We start from the raw sequence: 25451 nt of genomic DNA, 5'->3' as shown, positions 1-25451 counted from the left end.
TTTTTTTTTCTTAAAATAGATTTTTTTTGTGTTTGGAAAACAAAAAAAAATTAGGGGTAGGTTGGTGGAAGGTGTGGGAGTGGGGGCGGGTGCCCGGGGGAGGGGTAATTTTTTTTTTGAAAAAACAGATTTTTTTTTTGTTTTTGAAAAATAAAAAAAATTAGGGATCGGTTGGTGGAAGGTGGGGGGGGGGGGTGGCAGTGCCCGGCGGAGGGGGTAATTTTTTTTTATTTTTTTTGTTTGAAAAAACTGATTTTTTTTGTTTTTGGAAAACAAAAAAAATTTAGGGATAGATTGGTGGAAGGTGGGGATACCCCGGGGGGTGGGGTGCTTGGGGAGGGGGTAATTTTTTTTTTTCGAAAAACAAGTTTTTTTAAATGGGTTAGAACCATTTTACACAAATCATATTTGATCAAATTCATATTTACCCATATTCTATTTGGGTGGATTGTAATCCAAACAATTTTTGCTCAATTAATATTCAATCCATCCAAATCCAATCCAATTCAACCATTTGCCACCCCTATATATTACTAGTGGTCTTCCGGTTTTTACTTTATAATGTAGGTCATTCTTTCTGAAATAAAGAATTCCATTTTTCAATTTGTAAGGTGGGTCATTCTTTTTGAAAAATAGAGAATAATGAAAAATAGTGATTAAACCTACTTCCCCACCTTAGCCCCCTCTTCCTTGTCTGTCTTGTCTCTTCTCTTCTCCTACTCTGAATCAACAATGGCATTCTCGTCTCCTATTTCTCCATCTTATTCATCTCATCTCTCCTCAAAACATTTCAAGATTAACAGGACGAAGGTTTCCACCATTAACAAGATCTACCCATTTTCTCTCCTCCAACGCTCTCCTTTTCTCAAGTAACTATAGTTTCTCTGTTTTCATTTTTCTTTTTCCTTTATTTCTGCATGTTGCCCGTATTGTAATTCAGATGTCAACAATCTTCGATTTTTATTTTTTTATTTTGGGTCGTAAAGTTTGAAGTTTTGGGATGGAATGAGGGAGCAATGTCAGTGTTTATCGAAAGATAAAAAATGATAATGGGATTATGCACAGTTTACATCGCTGGGGTGTTAAATGCTTCAGATTAGTTACATCTTAAAGGGGCGACGTTGTTATTGGGTAATCGTCTTCAACTTTAGTAAAAGCAAACTGAAAATGCTAGTGGTAGCATAATAAAATTTAAAAGTAATGCTGATAAACACATGCTTTAAACTATTGGAATTATCTCATCATTCTGCTACCTTTTGTGGTTTATGGTCTTCTATTCAGTAGTGAGAGGAGGATTGGGAACTTTCTTTGACATAGTTTTACTGTGCTTTTTTTTTTTGTGGGTTCACACTTCTAATTATTCCATCTGAGAATTACTTGTATTCTACTCCATTTAAGCTTTGAAGTGCTGTACCATAGCAATGAAAACTGACTGTGAAATGGATGTCCTTTTACAAAATTTTCAGAGATAGTTACTTGCTAGATTATTGGAGAGAGAGGGGGGGGTGGGGTTGGGAAAGAGTTTTTGAAATCACTGGAAATTTCACATTTCCCGTATTTGGTCCACATCCTAGATGAATATTTTGTATACATCTATGTTGAGTCATGTGAGCAATTTAAAGAGAAAAATTATTGTTAATAGTGTGTATGTATTGGCACATATCGGCAAACATGAAGAAAAGAAAGAAAGCAAGTATTTCTTGGTGAAAATATATTTCACAAATACAAGCATTTCTAATTTGATGTTTTAATTAAGGGCAAACTTTTATCAATTTCACTGTGTCAGATAATACCTGTTTCTTTGGTTTGGCACTATAATTGATGTAGGACAATAGAGGGTGGCAGAAGACAGGGAAGTTGAGCCTTAGATGCTTATGATTACTGAATGTGCGTTGAAACATGGAGAAAATGAGAGGATTTGATGGGTAGTTAATTGGTATGGCATGGAGGACTTTGAGGACGTATAATTCAAGGATTCAGGATCTTTTAGGAAGCAGATCAGACATACCTCCGTATATTTTTTTTTGAAACTGGTAATGTTGTATTCCTCTACCTTCAAAAGAGGAACAGAAGAAGAGAATAAGGGAGAAACTACTTACAGAGAGCCTAACAGATCTACAAACTCTAATTCCTCTATATCTGTTTCTTTACACCAAAAAAAGGACACAATACAATTCCATTATACTTTATGATTGGAATTGGAGTTATCTTCAAAACATATACTATTTCTCTCTTTCCACACAGTCCACCAGATGCAATGTGGAATGATTTTCCATCATCTCTTCTGGCTCTTGCTTCCACCTCTTCTAATCTAGCAGCTCAAAAGATCTGCAGTGTGCTTAGGCATGGTCCATTTTGTGTCTGTGAGAGTAAGAAATGAACTCCATAACTGAGCAGTGAGTTTACAATGCAATATAGAAGAGATACCTCCATATAGGGTGTGGATAATGAAATTAGCAGTAAACTATGAAGGAATAAAGAAGTGCAAGATGTTTGGACCTAGCCACTTGATCCCTGCAATTAACAACTGAATCAATAAATAGTTGTTGAAATGAAACTTACCAGTTTCAAAAAAAAAGTTGTTGAAATGAACAAGTCCAAAATGAATTCAACTGGTATAGTTTCAATGTTATGTCCATTAAAGTTTTTATCCATTCTTGTAAGAAGAACAACAATGGTTATTTTGCTCATTCAAAATCTGTAAATAAGACTGCCAGCACAACCTATTGTGCTGATGAAATGTAGAATGTTAGCTTCCTAATTTTTTTTTATCCGTTCAGATACAGTAGTTTGGTGGTAGAAAATTTGCCACATTTCTGGTTTTACTGGGACAATGCCATCACCTGAAAGAAATAACTTAAACAGAAAGCAGCTAACTGATGTCCTCACAATATTGATTAGCAAAGAAGTGAGATTTTTTTGCGAAGGTCAAGAGAATAGTTAAAATCCATTTGAGGAGTGTCTGCTAGCAATGTAAGCCATGTTTGATCTTGTAAAAGATGGGAACTTGTTATATAAGCCTGATGTTTGATATCCAAAGATTACAGAAAAAACAGTAAGCAACGATCTGCGGGTGGTTGAGGCAGTCCAATTCCTTTTATCTTCCTCTTGCTAATTTAGAAGAGATTTCTGATCCATTAGAATTGAAATTACATCATTCTACTTCTTCCCTTCCGTCGACTGTTGTAAGACTCTTCAAAATTTAGTTTGTCTTGCTAATGCATGTCATAACATTGAAGAGGCCCTCATATATAAATAAACTTTGGGATAATAACTGTATAGGCATAAGAAATAATGGATTAGTTTTTGTCATGTCTAAACTTCCAGTTCAACTTTAAGGTGTACCCTCCCAAAAGGAGAAAAGAGCAAAAGGAAAAAAGGAATATAAGGACCATAGCTGTATACTTACCATTCTCAAGAAAAAAAAAAGTATGACCATAGTGGTAAGGGCCCTCCACCTCAATGGATAAGATTGTGGTTTCAAGTCATTAAAGGAGCAAAATTGGCAATGCCACTTTTGGGCTCATGGGTAGGGGGTTTGGAGGCATGGGGTTTTCAATATGCCACTACTCCCCACACCAAAAATAAGAAACGAATTAAAAAAAAAAGAATATTTTGTCGCCATCTGTGACATCTACTTTAAGCTAAAAGGTCCTTATAATTTTGTTATTTTGCGAAAAACTTCTAATAAGCATCCTGGACACTTTGAGAATCTTCTTTTAATCTCATTGTTTCTGTTTTAGTAAAGTCTTTCCTTGCTTTTGTTTTATAAATGTCATTTCAGAGTGGAAATTAGTTCACAATGGGAAAGAGGAGAATCATCAAAGTTCAGCATAAGTGCTGCTGTGACGAGCAAAGGTCTATTTTACACTTAAAGCTCTTGTCATCCATGTTTGATTTTCTCTGGTTGCTAATTTCCTCTTCCTTTATCCTATATTGTGACAGAATACTCGTTGGATGGAGCGCTAGAAAATACTCAGCTCCCGAAGGGTGATTGCTGGTCTGTTCATAAATTTGGTGGTACCTGTGTGGGAACACCTGAAAGAATTGGGAATGTAGCTGAGATAATAACTGCTGATCAGTCAGAGAGAAAGTTGGTAGTGGTATCTGCAATGTCAAAAGTAACCGACATGATGTATGATCTGATTTACAAGGCACAGTCGAGAGATGACTCGTATATAACAGCACTTGATGCTGTTAGAGAGAAACATAAATTAGCAGCTGTTGATCTACTTGACGGAGACGACCTAGCTAGTTTCTTATCTAAACTGCAAGATGACGTCAACAACCTTAAATCCATGCTCCGTGCAATATATATTGGTATGCCTGTTTTTCCCATTTGTTTGCCTGATGTCTGGGGGGGGGAAGCTTCCTGATGCTTCTTTGCTCAAACCAAGTAAACACCATTGCAAATTTCTAGTTCTACAAAGGATGACGTAAAAGAAAAATAATTTAGAGTACTCCAATCCCCATTCCCTCATACCTTTGCACGTGGTGAATTGGAAGCATATTGCGGTGCATAATTATGGTTTTACTTCAGTCTCTGGTTAGCATACTGGTTGTTGCTTTAGTCTTTTGTTTTTGCTAGAACTGAATTGGTTCCTAATTGGAGTTCCTTTGATTGACCTGCCCCCCCTTTTAACTTTACAGCTTACTTGTTTTGCAGCTGGTCATGCAACAGAGTCTTTTTCCGATTTTGTAGTAGGGCATGGAGAGTTGTGGTCTGCACATTTGTTGTCATCTGCTGTCAGAAAGGTGGGTTTCTTGTAGATTTTGTCCAATCTTACATAGCTAATTAGTTCTTCTAGTTATGAAATTAAAATCACCCCACATCTTGGCTCTACCTTTTAAATTTATACTTGCAGAATGGGGTAGAGTGTAAGTGGATGGACACAAGGGAAGTGCTTGTTGTGAACCCGACAAGTTCTAACCAAGTTGATCCAGATTATTTGATGTCAGAGGAGAGACTTGAGAAATGGTACTCCAACAATCCATCTAAAACAATCATTGCAACAGGCTTTATAGCTACCACTCCGCAGAATATTCCCACTACTTTGAAGAGAGATGGTAGTGATTTCTCCGCTGCTATAATGGGGGCTCTTTTAAAAGCACGTCAAGTTACAATCTGGACAGATGTTGATGGAGTATATAGTGCAGATCCTAGAAAAGGTTCGTCTTTGCTCATTGAATGCCTTTTTAACTTGATGCCTTTCTGGACTTTCATGAGCCAAAATTTTATTAAGTATTTATCCTTGATGTGGATGTTTTCCAACTAAAAGATGCCTAATTTTCAGTTAGTGAGGCAGTTATACTGAAGACATTGTCATATCAAGAGGCGTGGGAAATGGTGAAGTCATGACATTCTCTGCAGTTTCTGAATTTAGTATGGCCTCTTAGGGCCCTTTGTAACAACAAAATTTCTTATTTTTTCTGCAGTCCTATTTCGGTGCCAATGTCTTACATCCTCGAACAATTGTTCCAGTGATGCAATACGACATTCCAATAGTTATAAAAAATATCTTCAACCTTTCTGCACCTGGAACAATGATCTGCCGATCTTCTGGAAATGAATACGAAGATGGACAAAAATTGGAATCCCTTGTCAAAGGATTTGCAACAATTGACAATGTAGCCCTTGTGAATGTTGAGGGGTAAGGCTGCACTTGATTCAGGAGTAGTCAATGTACAATTTCTTTATTTTACATAATGCTTATTACCCTTTTCAGAACCGGAATGGCTGGTGTTCCTGGTACTGCTAGCGCCATTTTTAGTGCAGTAAAAGACGTTGGTGCTAATGTAATCATGATATCCCAGGTACGTTTATCCACTGATTCCTGTTGTAGTTGTTACTATTATGACTACAAGAACTTTAACTGGCAGCTATATTGCAGGCTAGTAGTGAGCATTCAGTGTGCTTTGCTGTTCCTGAGAAAGAGGTGAAAGCCGTTGCAGATGTTTTGGAGTCTAGGTTTGGTCAGGCTTTGAGTGCTGGACGACTTTCTCAGGTATTATGCTTTCCTGATTGCGTTTGAGAAGTTAGCAGTGTTGTCGATCCAATTGTAATAGAAAGTGAAAAACGGGGCATTCAGTTCTTGGCACCATCTTTAGTAAATGCATTTTGCATCAACTGCACCTTCCATATCCTGGTTAAGGTTTTAATTTGAGCCCTGTTACGTGATAAAGGTCCCCTTCTCTTTTTATCTTTTAACTTGTTCATTTAGATGTTGTACAAGCCAGTTAGATGAAAAAAGAGAATTCACAGTAAAGATGCTGTGTGACAGAGCTTCAATAGGTCTTCTCTTGAAGAATATAATCCTGTTCTCACATGGTTGCTAGATATGCATTGTGCAGCACTGAGAGCCTTGATATGATCAGAAAGAGGAAGAGTATTGTCATAATTGGATTGAGCAGTGTACAGCATACTGGACAAGTTATGATGAACGATAGGCAGATTGGATATTTGTGGCATTGGGTTCTGGGTTTCACTAACTTGAATAATTTAAAGATCAGCTCAAGGTAGCCTAAAAATTGTTAAGGCTGTCAAAATCTAGGTCTAGTAGATGCAAACAGAAAAGAGGAAAACCTGAAACAACAGCTTTTAGATGCCCCTGATCAACAGTGATATAAGCACTAACTCAGTCTTACTTGAGACGTCTTTCTTCTCTAGGGAGGATAATAAAACTGGCCAACCGATTGGAAACAAGCTAATAAATTATGGATATGGAGGCTTAACACTGCAGAAATGAGAGGAGAGTAGGATAAGCCTGAAGCATCTATATTTTGTCTGGGCTGATTAAACTGATTACGGGCATCCCAATTCACAAGTGTAGTCACACTGCATAGCTACTCTGATTTAATAATATTTTACAAACCAGACATTAAAGAAACTAATTTTACGTATTCAAAGCATTGATTATAGATCAAAAAGGACTTGAACCACTCTTCTCAATTTTCCAGATTTTGCAATTTATGGTTTCAATGTGTAGGGTTTCTTTGACCTTTGGATTCAGCTTTGAAACAGTGTGATTCACTTGTTTTTTTCTACTGTAGCAAAGTGTGTTGGTGTTTTTGGGGATTTTTCTTCTAACTTCAGATTCTATCAAGTTATCATTTCCACTTCTTTTAGTCGCTTCACAAGTTGCAATATTATAATACTATAGCTACCTGATTAAGGGTACTTTTTAAACAACCTGATATTACTTTAAATTCTTCTCAGATTGCAGTAATCCCGAACTGTAGCATTTTGGCAGCTGTCGGTCAGAGAATGGCTAGCACTCCTGGAGTTAGTGCTACACTTTTCACTGCACTTGCAAAGGTTTGACAATTTTCTACCCTTATATATAAAAAAAAATTCTCGATGTGACTATGTATGTGGCTGTATCTCGTGAAAACAACAGTAGCACAAACAAAATGTCAAGGGAAGTTATACAATGCAACCACTACAATATGAATAATGTAATCATATTTGATCTTGGTATTTTTTCTGAATGTCAGTCTTCAAAAAGTAGCATTTTAGTGCAGGCTAATATCAACATCCGTGCTATAGCTCAAGGTTGCACAGAGTACAACATTACAGTAGTTGTTAAGCGAGAAGATTGTGTAAGAGCCTTACGTGCTGTGCACTCAAAATTTTATTTGTCAAGAACAATAATTGCTGTGGGCATTGTTGGACCTGGATTGATTGGAGGCACATTGCTTGACCAATTAAAGGATCAGGTCTGTCAATTCAACCTTTTGTTAATTTGATCTTTCCTATTTTGCTCTGACTTCTCCAATTGAAATTAAGTAGCTATTTTTTAATCTGTGGTTATCATTTCTTTTATAATATTAATATCCATGGCTGTTTCTAGAATATATTTTGATTTTCCCTCCATGCCCCCTCAGTAATATTTTGAGTCTCTTCAGAATTTTGAAGGCTGATCTTAGGAACATAGCCCATAATCATCATCAGAGGAAGGCCAAGTCCAACTTCACATTTCTATCTATTCATTACACTTGTAAAAAGCTCTGAACAATAGATGTTTCTTTCAAATTTGATTAGCACTTAAAACGATACAATATAATGATTTCTAACCTACTGCAATTGAAATTTTACATTCCTTTTGCAACTTTGCTTTTAAATTTCAATTTTGACATGATTTCCTTTGATTGATGTTGGCTATTAATTTCTGATCATGTCTCGTTTAGAGTCTCCTTGTTCTCTGATCACCCTTTTCCTCTCCTCCCTTTTTGTGCCATGGAGTTTCCTTTTGTTGCTAGTGGTTTACAAACATTTACTATGCTGATTTTTATTCATAATTTTAGTGACTTGAGTGATGATTGCTATATTTATTGCTTTATTAACTTTATTTATATATAATGTTGTTCCCTTTTCCCTATCCATTAAATTTCTAAAGATCTAATCTAGTTGAGACTTTCAGCATTTCCAAGCTGCAGGTCATTTTGCCTCTTAAAAACTTTCTTGTTGGAGTAGTTTACTTCTTCTCATTTCTACATGTGCTGGAAGATGTGGTAACTGTTTCAATTTTTAACACTACACAACATCAGAATACAAGTCAGACTTGACGAGTCAAGACTTTATTCTAAACTTTATGTCTATGTTAGCTTCTGTTCTTCTGTTTGAGGAACAATATTTTTAAACAGGTTATGGTGCACGTCGGCCCTCATTTTTAAATTGGTAATATCTTTTCATAAACCATCTTGCTAGACAAGTTGTTATTGTTTGTTTTATCTTTTCCCCCTTGTTTACTTCTGGAAAAGAAATAAGTAGGAAACAAGAGAAGCGAGTAAAACACATAAGAACTAGCATAAGTAGAAAGAAACACATATCAGGATATGAAGGCCAATTTTGCATGCCTATTATACATGTTTTCCTGCTTATTGCTCAATTTTTTTCTTCTTTTTCTGAAGGGTCTCTCTCTGCAATGCTACAGTTCCAGTAAGGAATATTCTAGTGATCTGGTCCACTTGCTGTGGTTGTTAGTATGTCTGGAAGTGGACCTGAACCAGTGTATTTTTTTGTGTTTGATGTCACTTGCACCTTTTGTTTCCAAAGCTTAGTTTTTCGGCAGGATTGCTGAATTGCAGACAAAAAAAAGAACAAATTAATATATAAAGCAATGGAGCCTAGTATTTTTTTTTCCCCGTTGGAATGTTGTTTGACATTTATTGAGGACACTATCAGAATATTGTATATGACTTGTTTCAAAGGTTAGAACTTTTGTGGAAGACAATATGGCATGCATAGGAACACCTTTCATTATCCTCCGACTAGTAGAATACTGAGGATATATCTGCAAGCCTGCATATCTGTTCAAATTCTAACACCTGGTCTTTCTCCCAGTAGCTTAGAATTATATTGGGTTAAATTGATTGTGCTTTTTTGTGCATCAGTGCTGTGAATGCAACACTCAGGTTCTTAGGTTAAAAGCGCTTCACAGTTTTCTTTCTTTGGCAGACAGCTGTCTTAAAGGAGAAATTCAACATTGACTTACGTGTGATGGGTATAACTGGAACGAGGACAATGCTACTGAGCGAGTCGTAAGTCTTGAAAGTCATATGTTATTTTACATGCTCACTGATGTATATTATGCTTCTAATATGGCCTTAGGCCCAGCTTCAACGTTGGGAAACAACACTTAATGATTTAAAGATGAAAGAGCAGCACATTTAAGCATGCTTCAATTAGCAACCTGATTGATGAACTAAATAGAACTGAGTCGTTCTGTTGTTTGAATTTGATGACGTAATGGTAAATTAAAAATATGTACATCTACTTATCTGCAGTTAATCCTCCAAGAGAAGTTTTGTTATGATTTGGTTTTGCATGACAGTTTGTAAGTCTTGCTTGCTGAATAACGGAAGTCAAATTTCGAAATTTGTATTATTTCAGTAAAATAATATTGTGATTTGTAGTCGATCAAAGGGGAGAAATATATCTTGTAAATCTCCTTCCATCTTATTCTTTCACTAGGAAAAAAGAATAAGAAAAAAAGTTTGAATGGCTTATTAAAAAGAACAAGAAAAAAAAGTTTGAATGTTTTATTTGGTTAGAAATACTTTTAAAATAATTGATTTGGTGTCAAATACGAGGGAGTTTGTTGAAGAATTATTAACAAAGAAAATACAAACTTCGTTTCTGATGGCACTTCAAATGCTTGGCTGGCTGGTTATAACTGCTGTACATATGGTCTATTGATAATATTAAATGCTCTTTAGGAGTATGATGCTAAGGCATTCTTGTCCATGTTGACAGGGGTATTGACTTGTCAAGATGGAGAGAGCTGCTAAGTGTAAAAGGAGAAATGGCCGACATGAATAAGTTTGTTCACCATGTACGTGGCAATCATTTTATCCCAAACACTGTAATGGTGGACTGCACTGCAGACTCTGATGTCGCAAGCCATTACTTTGGCTGGTTGCATAGAGGAATACATGTTGTCACCCCAAATAAAAAGGCTAATTCAGGACCGCTAGACCAGGTGACTAAGTACTTTCGTATTGCCCGCTTTCTGGAAATAGAACCTCAACTTTTCACCATTTTCTGGTAATATTTCTGCTTTCACCTTCTTTCCACTCAATCATAGAGGGGAAAAGATGACGATTTTTGAAAGTGTTGTATTTCTCCCTTTTACTGAAAATTATGAAATAGTTGAGACTGGATCTTCTCATACCTATTATTGCATTTTTCTTTCCATAAATTGCTTCCAGTACTTGAAGCTGAGAGCTCTACAGCGACAATCATACACTCATTACTTCTATGAAGCTACTGTTGGAGCTGGTCTACCAATCATTAGCACCTTACGTGGACTTCTTGAAACTGGGGACAAGATCTTGCGGATTGAGGGCATTTTTAGGTTGGTATCATTGTGATTTGCACTTGTTGCAAATTTCTAAATATTAATTGTTACTGATAAGGTGACTCATGCTTCACTACCTCATGCACTATGGGAAATGAAATTTGTTAGTTTGGTTTCCTTGTATTCAGTTTTTTTCTCTTGATTTTGCAGTGGAACTTTGAGTTACATATTCAATAACTTTACGGGCTCAAGGGCATTCAGCCAAGTTGTGAAGGAGGCAAAAGAGGCAGGTTATACTGAACCAGATCCAAGGGATGACCTCTCTGGAACAGATGTTGCCAGAAAGGTATTTGATGATGGTTTCAAGTATTTTATTTCATTTCATTTATAGCCTAAAATAAACTACTACAACAACAATATACCCAGTGTAATACCACAAGTGAGGTCAGGGGAGGGTAGGATGTACTCAGATTCTTACCCCTACGTTTGTGGGGTAGATAGTCTGTTTCCGATATACCCTTGGTAGCCTAAAATAAACTGATTCCTTGATTTCCATTTTCCCACTAAGTCCGTGATTAGTATTTTGCAGAAAATGACATCTTGGGATTACTACATGCCCAGAGTATAATACTCTGATTGTATCCTTAAAGATGGTCACTGTATAATGAAATTCTAAGTCATGACTTTGTGTTGCAAATACAATGCTGATCAAGTTATTTATGTCCATATACCATTCCAGCTGATGTTGTACTTGTGCAGATTTTCCTTGTCATCCAAAACATAAGAAATTAAAGTAAGTTCTGATTCCACATTGACTACTTCTATTTTCTTATACAGTGGCTTCCCTGTTCCAGGTGATAATTCTTGCTAGGGAAAGTGGGTTACAGCTAGAGCTTTCAGATATCCCCGTTCAGAGCCTTGTACCTGAACCATTAAGGGTGAGTGCTTCGTTTAATCATGTGCAGCATTAGTTAGATAGCTGTTTTTTTTCCATGAAGTAATTTTTGGCTGTTTTTCCAGTCTAGTGCATCTCCCGAGGAATTTATGCAGCAGTTGCCACAATTTGATCAACAGATGGCTGCGCAGAGGCACGAGGCTGAAGACACTGGGGAAGTGAGTACTCTGGACTTAAATTTTACAGAAATGAGCTTGAATGTTACAGATACTTTGTTCTGTGATGGTCATCTTGTGTTATGTACCTTTTCTATCTGATTTTCCAATTAGATTGTAATTAGGAGAAGTTAGCTCAGAGTTCTGTTACAGCACATGTGAGAGGCATGTGCTGGATTCAATTAGTTAGTTATAACTACTTGTCCCACCAATTCTCATTCCTTGCTATTTCAATTGCATATAAGCTGGGCTCATTTGCCTTTTGTAATCATCTTTTGGAGAATTAATCGGCAATCAGTGAGTTGCTACTTCTTTTATTTGGGTATTTGTTTAGGAACTGTGAAGTTGTTCTTAAGAATATCACAATTTCTTTTTTCTTTGAGATCGTATCACTGGTGTCGGAGCCATCGCCTTGGATTGGTGGAATGGGTGATCACAGTACTAGAATGCAAGAGATGAGAAGGGCTACATGGATGTAGTGGTGGGATCTGTGACAGAATTGGTCAGAATAGTGGATTTTCGAGGTCACGCAGGCCATGGATGAGATAAATAAAATGATCACTTCTATGTCAACAGGTTGACCTGCTGAACCATTATTGCCTCATGTGAGGGAAAATGGAGTCAGAAGGACTGAAGTAATGAGAGGGGAGGAATATTAGGTACCCACACGGAATTATCAAGTAGAATTTCCCAAATTTGATGGTTGTGGGTTGCGAGATTGGCTATACAAATGTGACCAGTTCTTTGAAGTGGATGAGACACCAACAACTTCTCGAGTCAAATTGGCTTCTTGTAGATTGGAGGGGAAAGCATTGTTGTGGCATCATACCTAGATGAAGAATCGACTTACTAGGGAATGGCCAAGTTGGGGGAGAATATGTGAAATGCTTGTACACTCCAGGTTTGGGACAGAGCTGTTTGATGACCCTATGGGGCATTCCAAAGACCTTCGACAGGTATCATCTGTACAAGATTATGTTGATACATTTGATGAACTGTTAACTAGAGTAGAATTGGCAGATGACTGTGTCGTGAGCTGTTTCATTAGGGGATTGAAGCTTGAAATTGGTTTATTGTGAAGATGTTTGCTCCTAGGTCCCTACAGAGGGATATTAGCTTTAACCAGAATCCAAGAACAAACCCTAGCCTTACAACAACCACTACCTACAAAAAAAATAGTTACCCTTCCAACCCCTCCCTACCTAGATCAAATTACTGAAATCCAGCATTTTCCTAATGTACCACCAGCCATCTCATAACCAAAACCAACCCTCCCCAAGCCCAAGTTACTCACCAAAGGAATCTTTACAGACCAAAATTTTTGAGTCCTACTGAAATGGAGGAAAGGAGAGCAAAGGGATTGTGTTTCAATTGTGATGAAAAATTCACTGTTGGTCATAGGTTGGGTGTTGCTTGACAACCATTAACCCTTTTACTGTCTGTAGCAGATGGGAACAAAGTCAACAACAACAATGTTAACTTGGAAAATGCAAGATGTGGTGTTGAGTCTGATATGCTGGTTTTACCTATTGGAGGTTGTAAAAGGGTTCTGGGCATACAGTGTTTGATTACACTGGGGACATTGTATGGAATTTTAGGCAGCTAAAAATGGAGTTTACTCTCATGGGACAGAAGGTGTTTCAGAGGTTTCCGACCTCCTACTGCTAAACCAATCCAGCAAAGTCAAATGGACAAATTGTTGGCCAAACCTGCTGCATTATGCATGATCTCTGTGGGAGTATTGAAAGAGACAGTCCCATAGAAAGATGCTAGCCTCTTGATTATGATTTATGGAAGGGAAGGTAGAAGACCCTGCAACCCTTGAAGACTTACAAATGGTGTTAGATAAGTATGAGGACCTTTTCAAAGGGCCTACTGAACTACCACCCTCTAGATAGCATGACTGCAAGATTACACTGAAGGAGGGTATTTCACCAATCAATATTAGGCCTATATGCATCCTGTGATTCAGAAGGATGAGATTGAAAAGATGGTGGAGGAACTGCTTGAATCAGAGTTATAAGGAATGGTATCAACCCCTATTCCTCTCCAATTGTGATGGTAAAAAAGAAGAATGGTACACGGAGGATGTGTGTAGACAACAGGGAGTTGAACAAAAGCACAGTGAAGGATGAATTCCCAATTACTGGATGAGCTGCATAGTGTTGATACTTTTCAAAGCTGGACTTGAGGTCTGGCTACCATCAAGATTAGGAAGATATGCTCAAGAAGAGGTCTGGCTACCATCAAGATTAGGATGGTTGAGGAAGATATCCTCAAGAATGCATTCACGATACACCATGGACATTATGAGTTTTTGTTCATGCTGTTTGGCTTAACCAATGCTCTTTCTACTGATTATAGCTTGATGAACCAGTTTTTCTCTCCTTATGTCAGGAAATTCATCCTGGTATTTTTCGATGACATGTTAATATACAGTTCTAGCTGGAGGGATCATTTGTTGTACTTGGAAGAGGTTTTCAGGACACTGAGAGCCAACAAACTGTTCGCCAAAAAAAGCAAGTGTGCTTTTGGGTTAACTCAAGTTAATTACTTGGGACACATAGTTTCAGTGCATGGTGTTGCTATGGATGGCCAGAAGGTAAGTGCTGTTCTCAGTCAGCCACAACCAACAACCATTAAAGCTTTAAGGGGGTTCCTTGGCCTCACTGGGTAGTAGAAGGTTTGTCCAGGGCTATGGGAGCATTGCTAGACCCCTCACTGACTTACTAAAGAATAGTAGTTTCACTTTTTCTGAAACTGCCACTCATGCTTTTGAACAACTGAAATTGGCCATTACATCAGCCCTCATTCTTGCTCTTCCTGATTTCACTAAAGAGTTTGTGGTAGAGACTGATGCCTCAGGAGATGACATTGGAGCAGTGTTGGATCAAGAGGGCAAATCTATTGCTTTTTTTTTATTTTGAAAGTAGTAAATGTGTATTCCTCAGCATTAAGGACATGCTGGACACCATCAGAAAGTGTTGGATAAAAAAAACAAATAGAAAAGAAGATACTTACAGAGATCTTAATAAATCTACACATTGATCTATATCCTTCAAACCTACTTCTTTACACCAAAAGTAGAAAGATATTATACAATTCCATTTAACTTTCTGGATGGAATTGGATCTATCTTCATAACACCTCCCATTTCTCTCACTCCAAACTGTCCACCAGATGCATTGTGGGATGATCCTCCACCACTTCTTTTGACTTTTGTGCTGCCTCCTCTTTTCATCCAGCAGCTAAGCAAATCTGCGGTATGCTCTGGTATAGTCCAACTTGTCTTTGTTGTGTTGAGAAATAGAGACCAAAGTTGTGTTGTAAAAGTGCAGTGCAAAAATAGATGACTGTTTGTTTCATTTGTCTCATTGCATAAGAAGCACCTGGAAACTATGATGGCCTCTTTTTTCTTCAAAACTTCTTGTGTTAGGCATGCTCTTTTAACAACCAACCAAGTAAAGCATTTTACCTTGTTTTGGGATGGACTCTTCCATAACTTTCTCCATATTTTTGGTTGCCCTCTATACTGTACCCTTTCTTCCATTATATAAACCCTTTTAACAGGGAATTTCCCATCTATATTGTGTTTCCATCTTAATGTATCTGGTTCAGCAGTAGTGCCATTGAAATCATCAATCCTACTTAGCAGATTGGCTACTCTATCAATCTCGCAGTCATTTAGCAATCTGCTAAAGAAAAAGTTCCATCCCTATGGACTCCATGTATCATAAATGGTGCCATCTGGGTTGTTGCTTAGAATAAACAGGTCTGGGAAGATCTCCATTAATGGACTTTGCTCCTTCCAGAATTTATTCTTTTCCCATCTCCAACTATCTTCTGCAAGTTCCTTTCCAATTTGGGCCATAGGGCTCTAATGGTCTTCCAGACTCCAACCCCGTTAGTATCAGTGCTCATATTGGTACACCATGGGTTGAGTTCACCAAAGTTGTGTCTAATCACCTCCCTCCATAATGCATGATCCTCCCTATTGTATCTCCAGATCCATTTCACCAATAGACTATTGTTCTGTGCTCTCAGATTTCTGAAGCCCAAACCACCTTGCTCTCTATTGTGCATTGTTGTCTGCCAATTGACTAGTTTATATCCTTTGCCCTCTTTACATCCATGCCACAGAAAATCCCTCCTAAGTCTGTCCATCTTTTTCATAACTTTGGGAGGTATGAGAAATAGAGACATTACATACGTTGGAAGTGTATCAAGTACAAAGTTGATAAGGATGAGCCTCCCTCCTAGTGATATGTACTGTGCCTTCCACCTAGCCAATCTTTTTTCAGTTTTCTCTATTATTCCATCCCAAATTTCCCCTGCTTTGTGGTCACTGCCCAGAGGCATACCAAGGTATGTAGTAGGCATATTTTCAATTTTGCACCCTAAAATGATTGCAAGATTTTGGATGTTTGGTACCTCCTTTATAGGGAACAAACTGGTTTTTCCCCAGTTAACTTTCAAGCCAGAAGAAGCTTCAAAAATAGTCAAAAATCATTCTATGTAACCTATTTGTTCAACCTTTGGCTCACAAAAAGAGCACTGTGTCATCTGCATACTGTAGGTGACATACCTCCATTATTTCCCCTCTGCTATTTCCTATCTCAAACCCCTTAATCCATCTATTATGTAATGCTATCCTCATCATGCTATCAAATCCCTCCATTGCTAGTATAAAGTATAAACAGAGGGTCACCTTGTCTAAGACCACTTTCAGAACCAAAACAACCTACAGGTTCACCATTCACCAAAACAGAGAACTTGACAGTTTTAATGCAAAAGTCAATCCATTTCAACCATTTCTCACCAAAGCCCATTTGTTTGAGAGTATTCAACAAGAATCTCTAGTTGACATGATCATAAGCTTTTTCTATGTCTAGCTTACACATGACACCTGCTTTTGCCCCTTTTTGTCGAGTCCACACACTCGCTAGCAATTAGGGTTGCATTTGTGATCTGTCTTCCTTTTATGAATGCCATCTGATACTTGTTAACTAAATTGTTAACCACCTTCTTGAGTCTTTCAGCCAGTATCTTTGCCACTATTTTATATATTCCACCTATGAGACTTATATGTCTAAAATCTTTCAACTTTGAAGCTCCACCTTCTTTAGGATCAAGGCTATGAATGTTGTATTGAAGCTTTTCTCGAACTTATGATATTCATAGAAGTATTGGAGTGTCTTCATGATGTCCTCCTTCATAAGTTCCCAAAAAGCCAGAAAAAAGGACATAGGGAATCTATCCGGCTCTGGTGCCTTCTCCATAGCACACAATTTAATGCCTTCTAAGATTTCATCCTCTTCATATTGTCTTTGTAGCTCCTCCTGTTCTTCTCTAGAAATCGTTGTAGCTTCATGTAACACTAATTCTGGCCTCCACTCTTCTGTCCCTTATACATGTTCTTGTAGTAATTTTGAATAGCTTCTTTGATCTCTTTTGGATCTGTCACCTCCATACCATCCACCTTCAAGTTATCTATGGAGTTCACCCTTTTGTGAGCTGTAGCTATCCTATGGAAGTATTTTGTATTTTTGTCTCCTGTTTCAACCATTGTATTCTTGATCCGTCTCCAAGCTATCTCCTCATTTCTTGCAACTTCTTCAAACTCTATAGCCAAGTTTGATTTTTGCAATGCCTCATCATCAGTGAGAGCTCTTTGTTCTTGGATTGCCTCCAAGGCTGCCAGCTGGTTTAAAATGTTACCCTTTCTTTGATTCCAATTGCCCTTGTTATTTCTATTCTACTCTTTTAAGTTTTCTTTTAGCATCTTCAGTTTCTCAGCTAAAATATAGTCACAGGCCTCCCCTTAACAACAAAAGCTCCCCACCACTGGCTTACCTTTTCTTTGAACCCTTCTACCCTCAGCCACTAACTTTCAAATTTGAAGTATTTTTTCTTGAAGTTCAACTCTCCACAAGATAGCATGATTAGATTGTGGTCAGATCCTATCTTTGGTAATACTTCCTGTATAACCAAGGCCTGTCAGTCTATGAAAGGGAGTTGTTGGCATTAGTTACTGCAGCACAGAAGTGGAACCTTATTTGTTGGGGAGGCGCTTTATTATCAAAACAGACCATTACAACCTTAAATTCCTATCGTAGTAGAGGATAATAACACCTAGCCAACAGAAATGGTTGGTGAAAATTGAAATTGCTTGGCTATGACTATGACATTGCTTATAAAAAAGGGAAAGAAAACATTGCGGCTGATGCCTTCTCCATAAAAGGAGGAGCTACCTCAGTTGCTTAGCATATCTAGTGTGCATGTTGCCCTACAAGCTTACTTGGAGTCAAGACCCTCACTTCCAGAAGCTACTGCAAGCAATTAATGCAGGGACTACTCACAAGGCTTACTATAAATTTCAAGGGGGCTGTAACGACCCGAGAGCACCCCGTAGTCGTTACCGGCGTATTCGACCTTGAAGAGGTCTTATACAAGCCCTTAACATTCATATACGAAAAACATAATCTAACTTCGTCACAATGCACCATCTAGACATAGACGTATCGAAAATGGGACTTAGCCCTTACATCAATGAGAAGTCTTGAAATAGGAAAGTACAACAATGTCTTTCAACATAAGCAAAGAACTAAACATAGAAGTTAGATCATAGGGTCTTGTCCTCGGACTTGAGGACTCACCAACTTGGGGAAGCAACTCCAAGTGTCTTGAGAAGTAAGCTTGAATCCTCAATGGCCCGAACCTAAATGTTTGGGGAAAAGGGAGAAAATATGGGTTAGTACAACACACGTACTAAGTATGGCTACTATGCATAAAAACCATTGAAACATCCATAAAAGGACATTTAGTCAAAACATGCTTTTTAACTAGTAAATCCAATATGCACACAAAGTAAGCATCATAGTCCAACCCAACATAATATCATCCCAACATGTAGACAACCCAAACAATACTAGTGCAATGCAAAGAATAGAACCCCATAACCCTATTCAAAGCCAAGTATCACATTAAGCAACCTACTTCATGCATACATTCATAAGATCATATTTCATCATAACTTACCATATTCATAATGTTCATACATAACATAGCTTCAACATACATAAGTCATAATCATCATAATCATAAGAGAACATTACTACAACCATCTCTTAAGATCCCACAAGTGCAATGTGCAAGAGAAGTCCCATACCCTCACTTACACTATGTAGAAACCCTTAAGAAAGCCCAAGTAAGAGTTCACACCTTCATTTACTTTTTTTTTTTTTTTTTGACAAAGGTAACAGTTTTGTGTATTAATATTTAGCACTAAAGGCTGGGATCCCAAATTTACATCATGGAGTTACATACAATTGCGTGTACTTAAAACAAAACTAAACTAGATCCTACTTCATCTTACAAAGGACCTAGGATATCTCTAACCGCTATAGGATCATCTACATACTCCGAACTACACCAATAGCAAAAAGTGATTATGCAGTTCATTTTAATCCTGTGTAAAGGACTACTACTACTCTCAAAGCATCTCATATTTCTCTCCTTCCATATGGTCCACCAAATCACTGTTGGGACAATCCTCCATTTGCTTTGGTCTGTACTGCCACTGCCTTCATTGTTCCAGCTTTCTATAGCCTGACTTTCCCTTTATGGCATGGTCCAATTTGTGCCCCTGAAGCTGGTAAATAAGTGCCACAGTTGTCTAACCACCTTGCAATGAAGAAACAAATGGTTGATTGTCTCTGCCTGTTGCTCACAAAAAAAACATCTAGGACACATGTATTCCCCTCTTCATTAGATGCTCCTGTGTTAGTACCGCCTCTTTAACTACCAACCAAGTAAAGACTGTCACCTTATATGGAATTTTGACTTTCCAGATAAGCTTCCAAGGCAAAAATCTGAGTTGAGTCCCCATTTGATTCAGGTTCTTGTAGGCAGAGCTAACTGTGAAGATACCTTTGCTGTGATGAATCCACCTAAGAGTGTCTTCTCCCTCTTTCAATCCTCCAAAATGGTCCAGGGTGCCATAAAATTCAGCTAGTCTATCTACCTCCCAGTCTTGTATCCTCCTTCTGTATGTTAAGTTCCATACATTAGGGAAATATTGCAATAACCGACATAGACCATGAGAGCTACATGGAATCCAGTGTTCTACTCCCACACCGAAAAGAGAGGGTTAACACTTGCCTAAGGTGTAACCATTCGTACATAGCTATCTAGGTGGATCCACTAAGCTAGAGTCCTATGTGGGCACATAGTTAAGGGTCAAGGAGATTGCTTCTAGAAACCCTAACTTACTAAACGTGGGGGTTTCCATCTCATGAGACAACACATTCCGTGGGTAATCCGGACTTGCTAAACGTGAGGAAACCCATGTGGGGAACCAGACTTACTAAATGTGAGACCCCCATCTAATTTACATGCCCTTTCGGTGCTAAGCATCTAATTCCCTTTTATAATCATCTTTAGTCATCACATAAGTTCACATTAGCCTTTACTAGACTCTTATGTAGACATCTTACCATAATAGCTCATATGTGTTCATAAGTGAGTAACAATCCTTTCACTTTAGAAACACTTAGCAAGTGAGTAAACCTTTCACTTTACATTACACTATAATCATGAGGACTACCTTTCAATCATATAGCAATCATACCATAACATACATACATACTTCATAGCTAATTCAAGTGTAGAGGGTTAAGGATGAGGAAACTAAGTCATCAACACCACAACAACACATTAGGTATAGCATCATTACAATCTAAGTAATTCACCTTTCATACTTGAGTTCAAAGAAGAACCAACCTTCATACCTTCTTGCCCTTCGTGGGACCTCCATACTTCAATTACCAAACAATTCATAACCAATACATAATACGAGGTAATTCATGAAGTAATAACATAATCAACATCAATATAAGCAATTGACATATTCCCTTCATAGCCTTCAAGGCTTCATTCAAAGACTCAACCCTAATTTCATAGAAATTATACATAACCTAGGGTAGAATCATCATACAAACATGAATTACATAACATCACATTCAATTCATAGCCTTCAATCGATATCCAACACAAACTAGGGTTAGGATTAGGAAAAGGAGAAACATGGGTCTCATGGGGAATTCTTCAAGAAACCACCAATACAACATAAATTCATCCATAATTGTTCATATAACATCAATCAAAGTCAGTTTATAACATCAATTTCACTTTAGAAATAAGACCCACATTTTTGGATTGAAACCTAGAAATTGGAGATTTTGAAATTCATCTTGAAGGGGCCTCTTGGGGAAAGGAATCCCAAGAGTGATAAGCAACCATACCTTATTGACGAATTAACCACGAAAATCCGAGTTGAAACCTTGGAGAGTTGGTCTTCTTCTTGAAGCTTCAATCTTCTTCAATGGAGTTCTTTAGGAGAGAGAGTAGAGAGAAGGAGGAACTTTAGGTTTAGATCTTTGGGGTTTTGTGTTTGAGTGATAAAAGTGAGGTAAATTGACTTAAAAATCATTATATACACGTCCCCTAAAGTACCCTAAATACCCCTCACTTAGTTGGACTCTTTAATGAAGTAAAAACCGATTTCTGAATTTCTGCATTTTCGTCGCGAAACAAGTCCGTGACGCGGAGCTGTTCCTTGAAGATATTTGGAATTAAATTTTGAGACAGTAGAGTCCGCGACACGACCGCATCGCGAACAAATTCTTTGCTCCTTGGGGGAGCTAGTCCGCGACGCGGAGCTATTCCCACCAAGTGCAATTTGCAAGCTGCCAAGGCAGCTTGCTTGGCCAAGGTTGGGGTCCTCCTCGGGGCCCCTTAGGGTGGCCCCGGGGCGTTGTATTCGAACATTTTGACCCTATAAACATATATTTACCTAATTTAAACCTGTTTACAAGATAATACCATCATACGACACTCCCAAACCTGCCCAAAACCTAAGGACACACTAGAACACATTCTTCTCTAGTTTCCGGACGTCATGGTCGTTTCTTGACGTTTAGACTTTTACTCTTCCAAACCAAGTCAATTGCATTAAATTAGGTTTAGAAACATCATTTTAACTATTTTTAAATCATTATTCACAAGGTAAGGCTCTTACTTAAGTCATAGAATTTCCGGGGTGTTACAGGGGAATACTTAGTAGAAAGGGTAAGATTATGGTTGGCCACAATCCTAACATCAGAAAGCAACTTATTGCTTTCTACCATGGGAGCTCAATAGGGAGTCATCTAGGTATTTCTGCAACCTTGAAGAGGCTCAAGCAGGAGTGTTATGGGAAGAAAATGAAGCGGGATGTTTATGTTTTTGTTAGGGAGTGAGGGTGTACCAGAGGTGTAAATATGAGAATGTTGCTTCCTTCACCTGGCCTACTCCAACCTCTTCCCATCCCTGATATAGTATGGCAGGATGTCTCCATGGATTTTATAGAGGGGCTACCTAAAGCTGCAGACAAGGATGTGATTTTTGTAGTAGTGGATTAACTCAGTAAGGCTGCTCACTTCATGATCCTCAAGCACGCACCCTTGTTTATCCTTAGATGTGGCTCAGGTGTATATGGACACTGTCTTCAGACTACATGGTAATGCAAAGTCCATTGCATCTGACAGGGATGTGATCTTTATTAGTAAGTTCTGGAAGGAATTGTCTAAGCTGCAGAAGGTCACATTGCTGACTTCCAACGCCACCGATGGACAGACTGAGGTTGTCAACAGGGGTCTCGAGTGTTACCTTAGCTGCATGACATTTGAGAAACCCAAGGAATGGCCACAGTGGTTACCATTAGCAGAATGGTGGTACAACGCCACCTACCACTCCTCTACACAGATGACTCCTTGTGAAGTAGTGTATGGCCACAAACCACCCCTTTGCTTCTCTACATTCCTTCTGATTCCAACTTGGAGACTGTTGACAGAAGTTTACAGGCTAGAGAGGCCACTTTGAGAGCCTTGAAGTGTCATTTTCTCAGGGCTAAGAGTAGGATGAAGTTGCAGGCTGATAAGAAGAGGACTGACAGGTCCTATGCATTGGTGATTGGGTATATGTCAAGCTTCAACCTTACCGACAATTCTGGAGAAAATGACCAAAATGGTCCTTAATGTATGGGTAATGCTTTATTTTGGTCCTTAATATATTTCACTTTTTGATGGTCCTTAATATATAACAAAGGTGTTTCTTTTGGTCCTTAATATATTTAACTTGAATGAAATGGTCCTTAATGTATAACAAGAGGTGTTCATTTTGGTTGTTTACCCAAAACCTAACAAATTTATGAAAAAAAGAAGTGTTAAATTTAATTAGACCCGGCTAACAAATTCACCATTGTTATCTTCTTTGTTAGCTCCAAAGAAAGAACTTCATAAAATCTAACACCATTTTCTCTACTTTCTCCAACAAAATTTACTATTTTCTCTTTTCTAAAATATTTTTCCACTGACTTAATACCAATGTGAGGTCCACCATTAAATTTAATACTTTTTTGATAATTTTGTTAGGCTTAGGGAAAAAGACCAAAATGAACACTTTGCTATACATTAAGGACCATTTTAATCAAGTGAAATATATGAAGGACCAAAATGAACATCTTTGTCATACATTGAAGACCATTTCAATCAAGTGAAATATATTAAGGACCAAAATGAACACCTTTGTATATATTAAAGATCATTTCAATCCAGCGAAGTATTTTAAGGATCAAAATAAAGCATTGCCCATACATTAAGGACCATTTTGGTCATTTTCTCGAGAATCGTCTATAGGGTTGAAGCTTGACATATACCCAATCACCAATGCATAGGACCTGTCAGTCTTCTCATCAGTCGGCACCTTCATCCTATTCTGAGCAAATGACCATTTCAATCAAGTAAAATATTTTCCTAGAACGAGAAGTTTTCCCACACATTATATACGTATAGAAACTTTACATGGGACTCATTTGACACTTCACATTCAAACTTTTTATCTATGCTCTTGAAAATGCTGACGATGATTTTCTAACTTTGGCAAATACACCTTTTCCCATGCCATTTTAATATCTGTACTATGTTGAACGTGGAAGTTAAATTTGGGATAGAGGAAGTAAAACAACATTTAATAAGATAGAAAACAGTAGGAAAGAGAAGCATGAAATGTTTGTGTATTTCACTCATTAACAATTATTGCATAGCTGATTCATTTTGCATTTAAATGAAAGAATTACCAGATTATTCATAGAATGTAGAGCTGTTCTTCATCAATTGACTACTGATTTCATTCAATCTTTTGAGGCAAAAACTGAGTGAGAGAAGTTTTGCTGGAAGATGCCTGGATACCTTAGAAATTGGTCATCTCTAATGTAATGGTTGTTTAGGTCACAAGCATCATCTTTGTGTGGTTCAAGACTTCAATCTATTTCAGAAGCAGCACATCTGCACATGCATGACAATATTTTTCGTCTCAAAATTGTTCCCATTTGTTGGAGTAGGTCACTTTGCATGTATTATATGATCTGCTTTCCTGTATATGTGCTATTTTTATATGAAAAAATGATGTGTTATGTAGGTTTTGAGATATGTTGGAGTCGTGGATGTTGTCAATGGAAGAGGGACTGTTGAGCTGCAAAGATACAGCAAAGAGCATCCATTTGCACAACTCTCTGGATCAGATAACATAATTGCATTCACAACTGAAAGATATGCGAAGCAACCTCTAATAGTGCGTGGTCCTGGTGCTGGGGCTGAAGTGACAGCCGGTGGAGTATTCTGTGACATCTTGCGGCTTGCATCATATCTTGGCGCTCCATCATAATTCATTTACTGCGATCCACTTATTCTGCCTTTCTGAGTACCATCAAATTTTCTTCTGCCTTTCTGAGTAACCATCAGTGATTCTTCTGCCTCTGTAATGTTTCACATGAATGGTGTTGCAGTTTCAGCTAAAGTGTGGCTCACTCTGTGACTAGGTTGACTAGGCTCTTCTCTTGTTCTATAGAAGTTATTGTAACTTGCTCATTTATGAATTGGTTTGATTAAGCTGTGTTTTGGCCGAGATGCACATATCTTGTAGGGGTACTTCCTTGTTAGTGAAGTGGATTTGTGATGTTTTTGGATGCAATAAATGTTATTTTCAGTGTAGAAGGTGATTTTGTTTCCTTTAATTATCTCACATACGGCTTTCCAAATTCAATGAAGAGTTTTCTCCACAACAGATAATAGTCTAATGATGTTGGGGTATAGGCTCCCCCCTCCCAACTTGCATTCACCAGACACCCAGTTTTTCTATGTTCCAGTCATTATCAAATGAACAATAAGAAAAATCACGTTTGAATTTAATAGATTTAAGAAGTTTTAGGGAGTATAATGGAAGAAATGTCACTAGGACCAGACAGCAAGGTATAATATCACTGTTCAAACGCAAATGGACATAGCACTGAACAACAATAACCAGACAATCATCAGAGCATATCAAGGAAGAACACAGTGAACTTCTCTATAAACTTAACTATAAATTACCTTTCATTTGAAGCAAAAGATAATATCTTTTTCCTGTTAGTGTTTTTGTCCGTTGATACTTGTCAGTTGCCATATT

The 25451-nt window shown here is 37.8% G+C and overlaps 1 protein-coding gene across 2 annotated transcripts; it reads left to right on the top strand.

Annotated features, from left to right (window-relative positions):
* The first annotated feature begins 703 nt into the window (after positions 1-703).
* On the top strand, positions 704-24965 carry LOC125834752 (bifunctional aspartokinase/homoserine dehydrogenase, chloroplastic-like). Of its 2 annotated transcripts, none has more exons than XM_049513899.1 (18): positions 704-869; positions 3797-3858; positions 3946-4320; positions 4667-4755; positions 4866-5169; positions 5295-5347; positions 5437-5651; positions 5727-5814; positions 5892-6005; positions 7217-7315; positions 7522-7716; positions 9458-9540; positions 10256-10481; positions 10711-10856; positions 11010-11145; positions 11654-11737; positions 11820-11912; positions 24426-24965. In XM_049513899.1, the coding sequence occupies exons 1-18, from the start codon at positions 733-735 to the stop codon at positions 24669-24671; spliced, it is 2745 nt and encodes a 914-aa protein (XP_049369856.1). In that variant the 5' UTR covers positions 704-732; the 3' UTR covers positions 24672-24965. The 2 variants fall into 2 exon arrangements, with proteins under 2 accessions (XP_049369856.1, XP_049369855.1); XM_049513898.1 differs by having other exon boundaries at positions 3785-3858.
* The last annotated feature ends 486 nt before the right edge of the window (positions 24966-25451 follow it).

The sequence above is a fragment of the Solanum verrucosum genome, unplaced genomic scaffold (genome assembly GCF_900185275.1).
Source record: "Solanum verrucosum unplaced genomic scaffold, falcon-dt-bn FXZP01000073.1, whole genome shotgun sequence".
NCBI classification, from domain to species: Eukaryota; Viridiplantae; Streptophyta; class Magnoliopsida; order Solanales; family Solanaceae; genus Solanum; species Solanum verrucosum.
Note: the sequence above shows the minus strand (reverse complement) of the source record. Positions and strands in the feature narration are given on the sequence as shown.

Excerpts from the sequence above, each read along its gene's own strand:
- LOC125834752 (XM_049513898.1), top strand. The coding sequence starts at position 733 with ATGGCATTCTCGTCTCCTATTTCTCCATCTTATTCATCTCATCTCTCC. Across the intron at positions 5,170-5,294 it reads TAGTGCAGATCCTAGAAAAG|TTAGTGAGGCAGTTATACTG; the intron begins GTTCGTCTTTGC and ends CCTAATTTTCAG. Across the intron at positions 10,482-10,710 it reads ATTCAGGACCGCTAGACCAG|TACTTGAAGCTGAGAGCTCT; the intron begins GTGACTAAGTAC and ends AATTGCTTCCAG.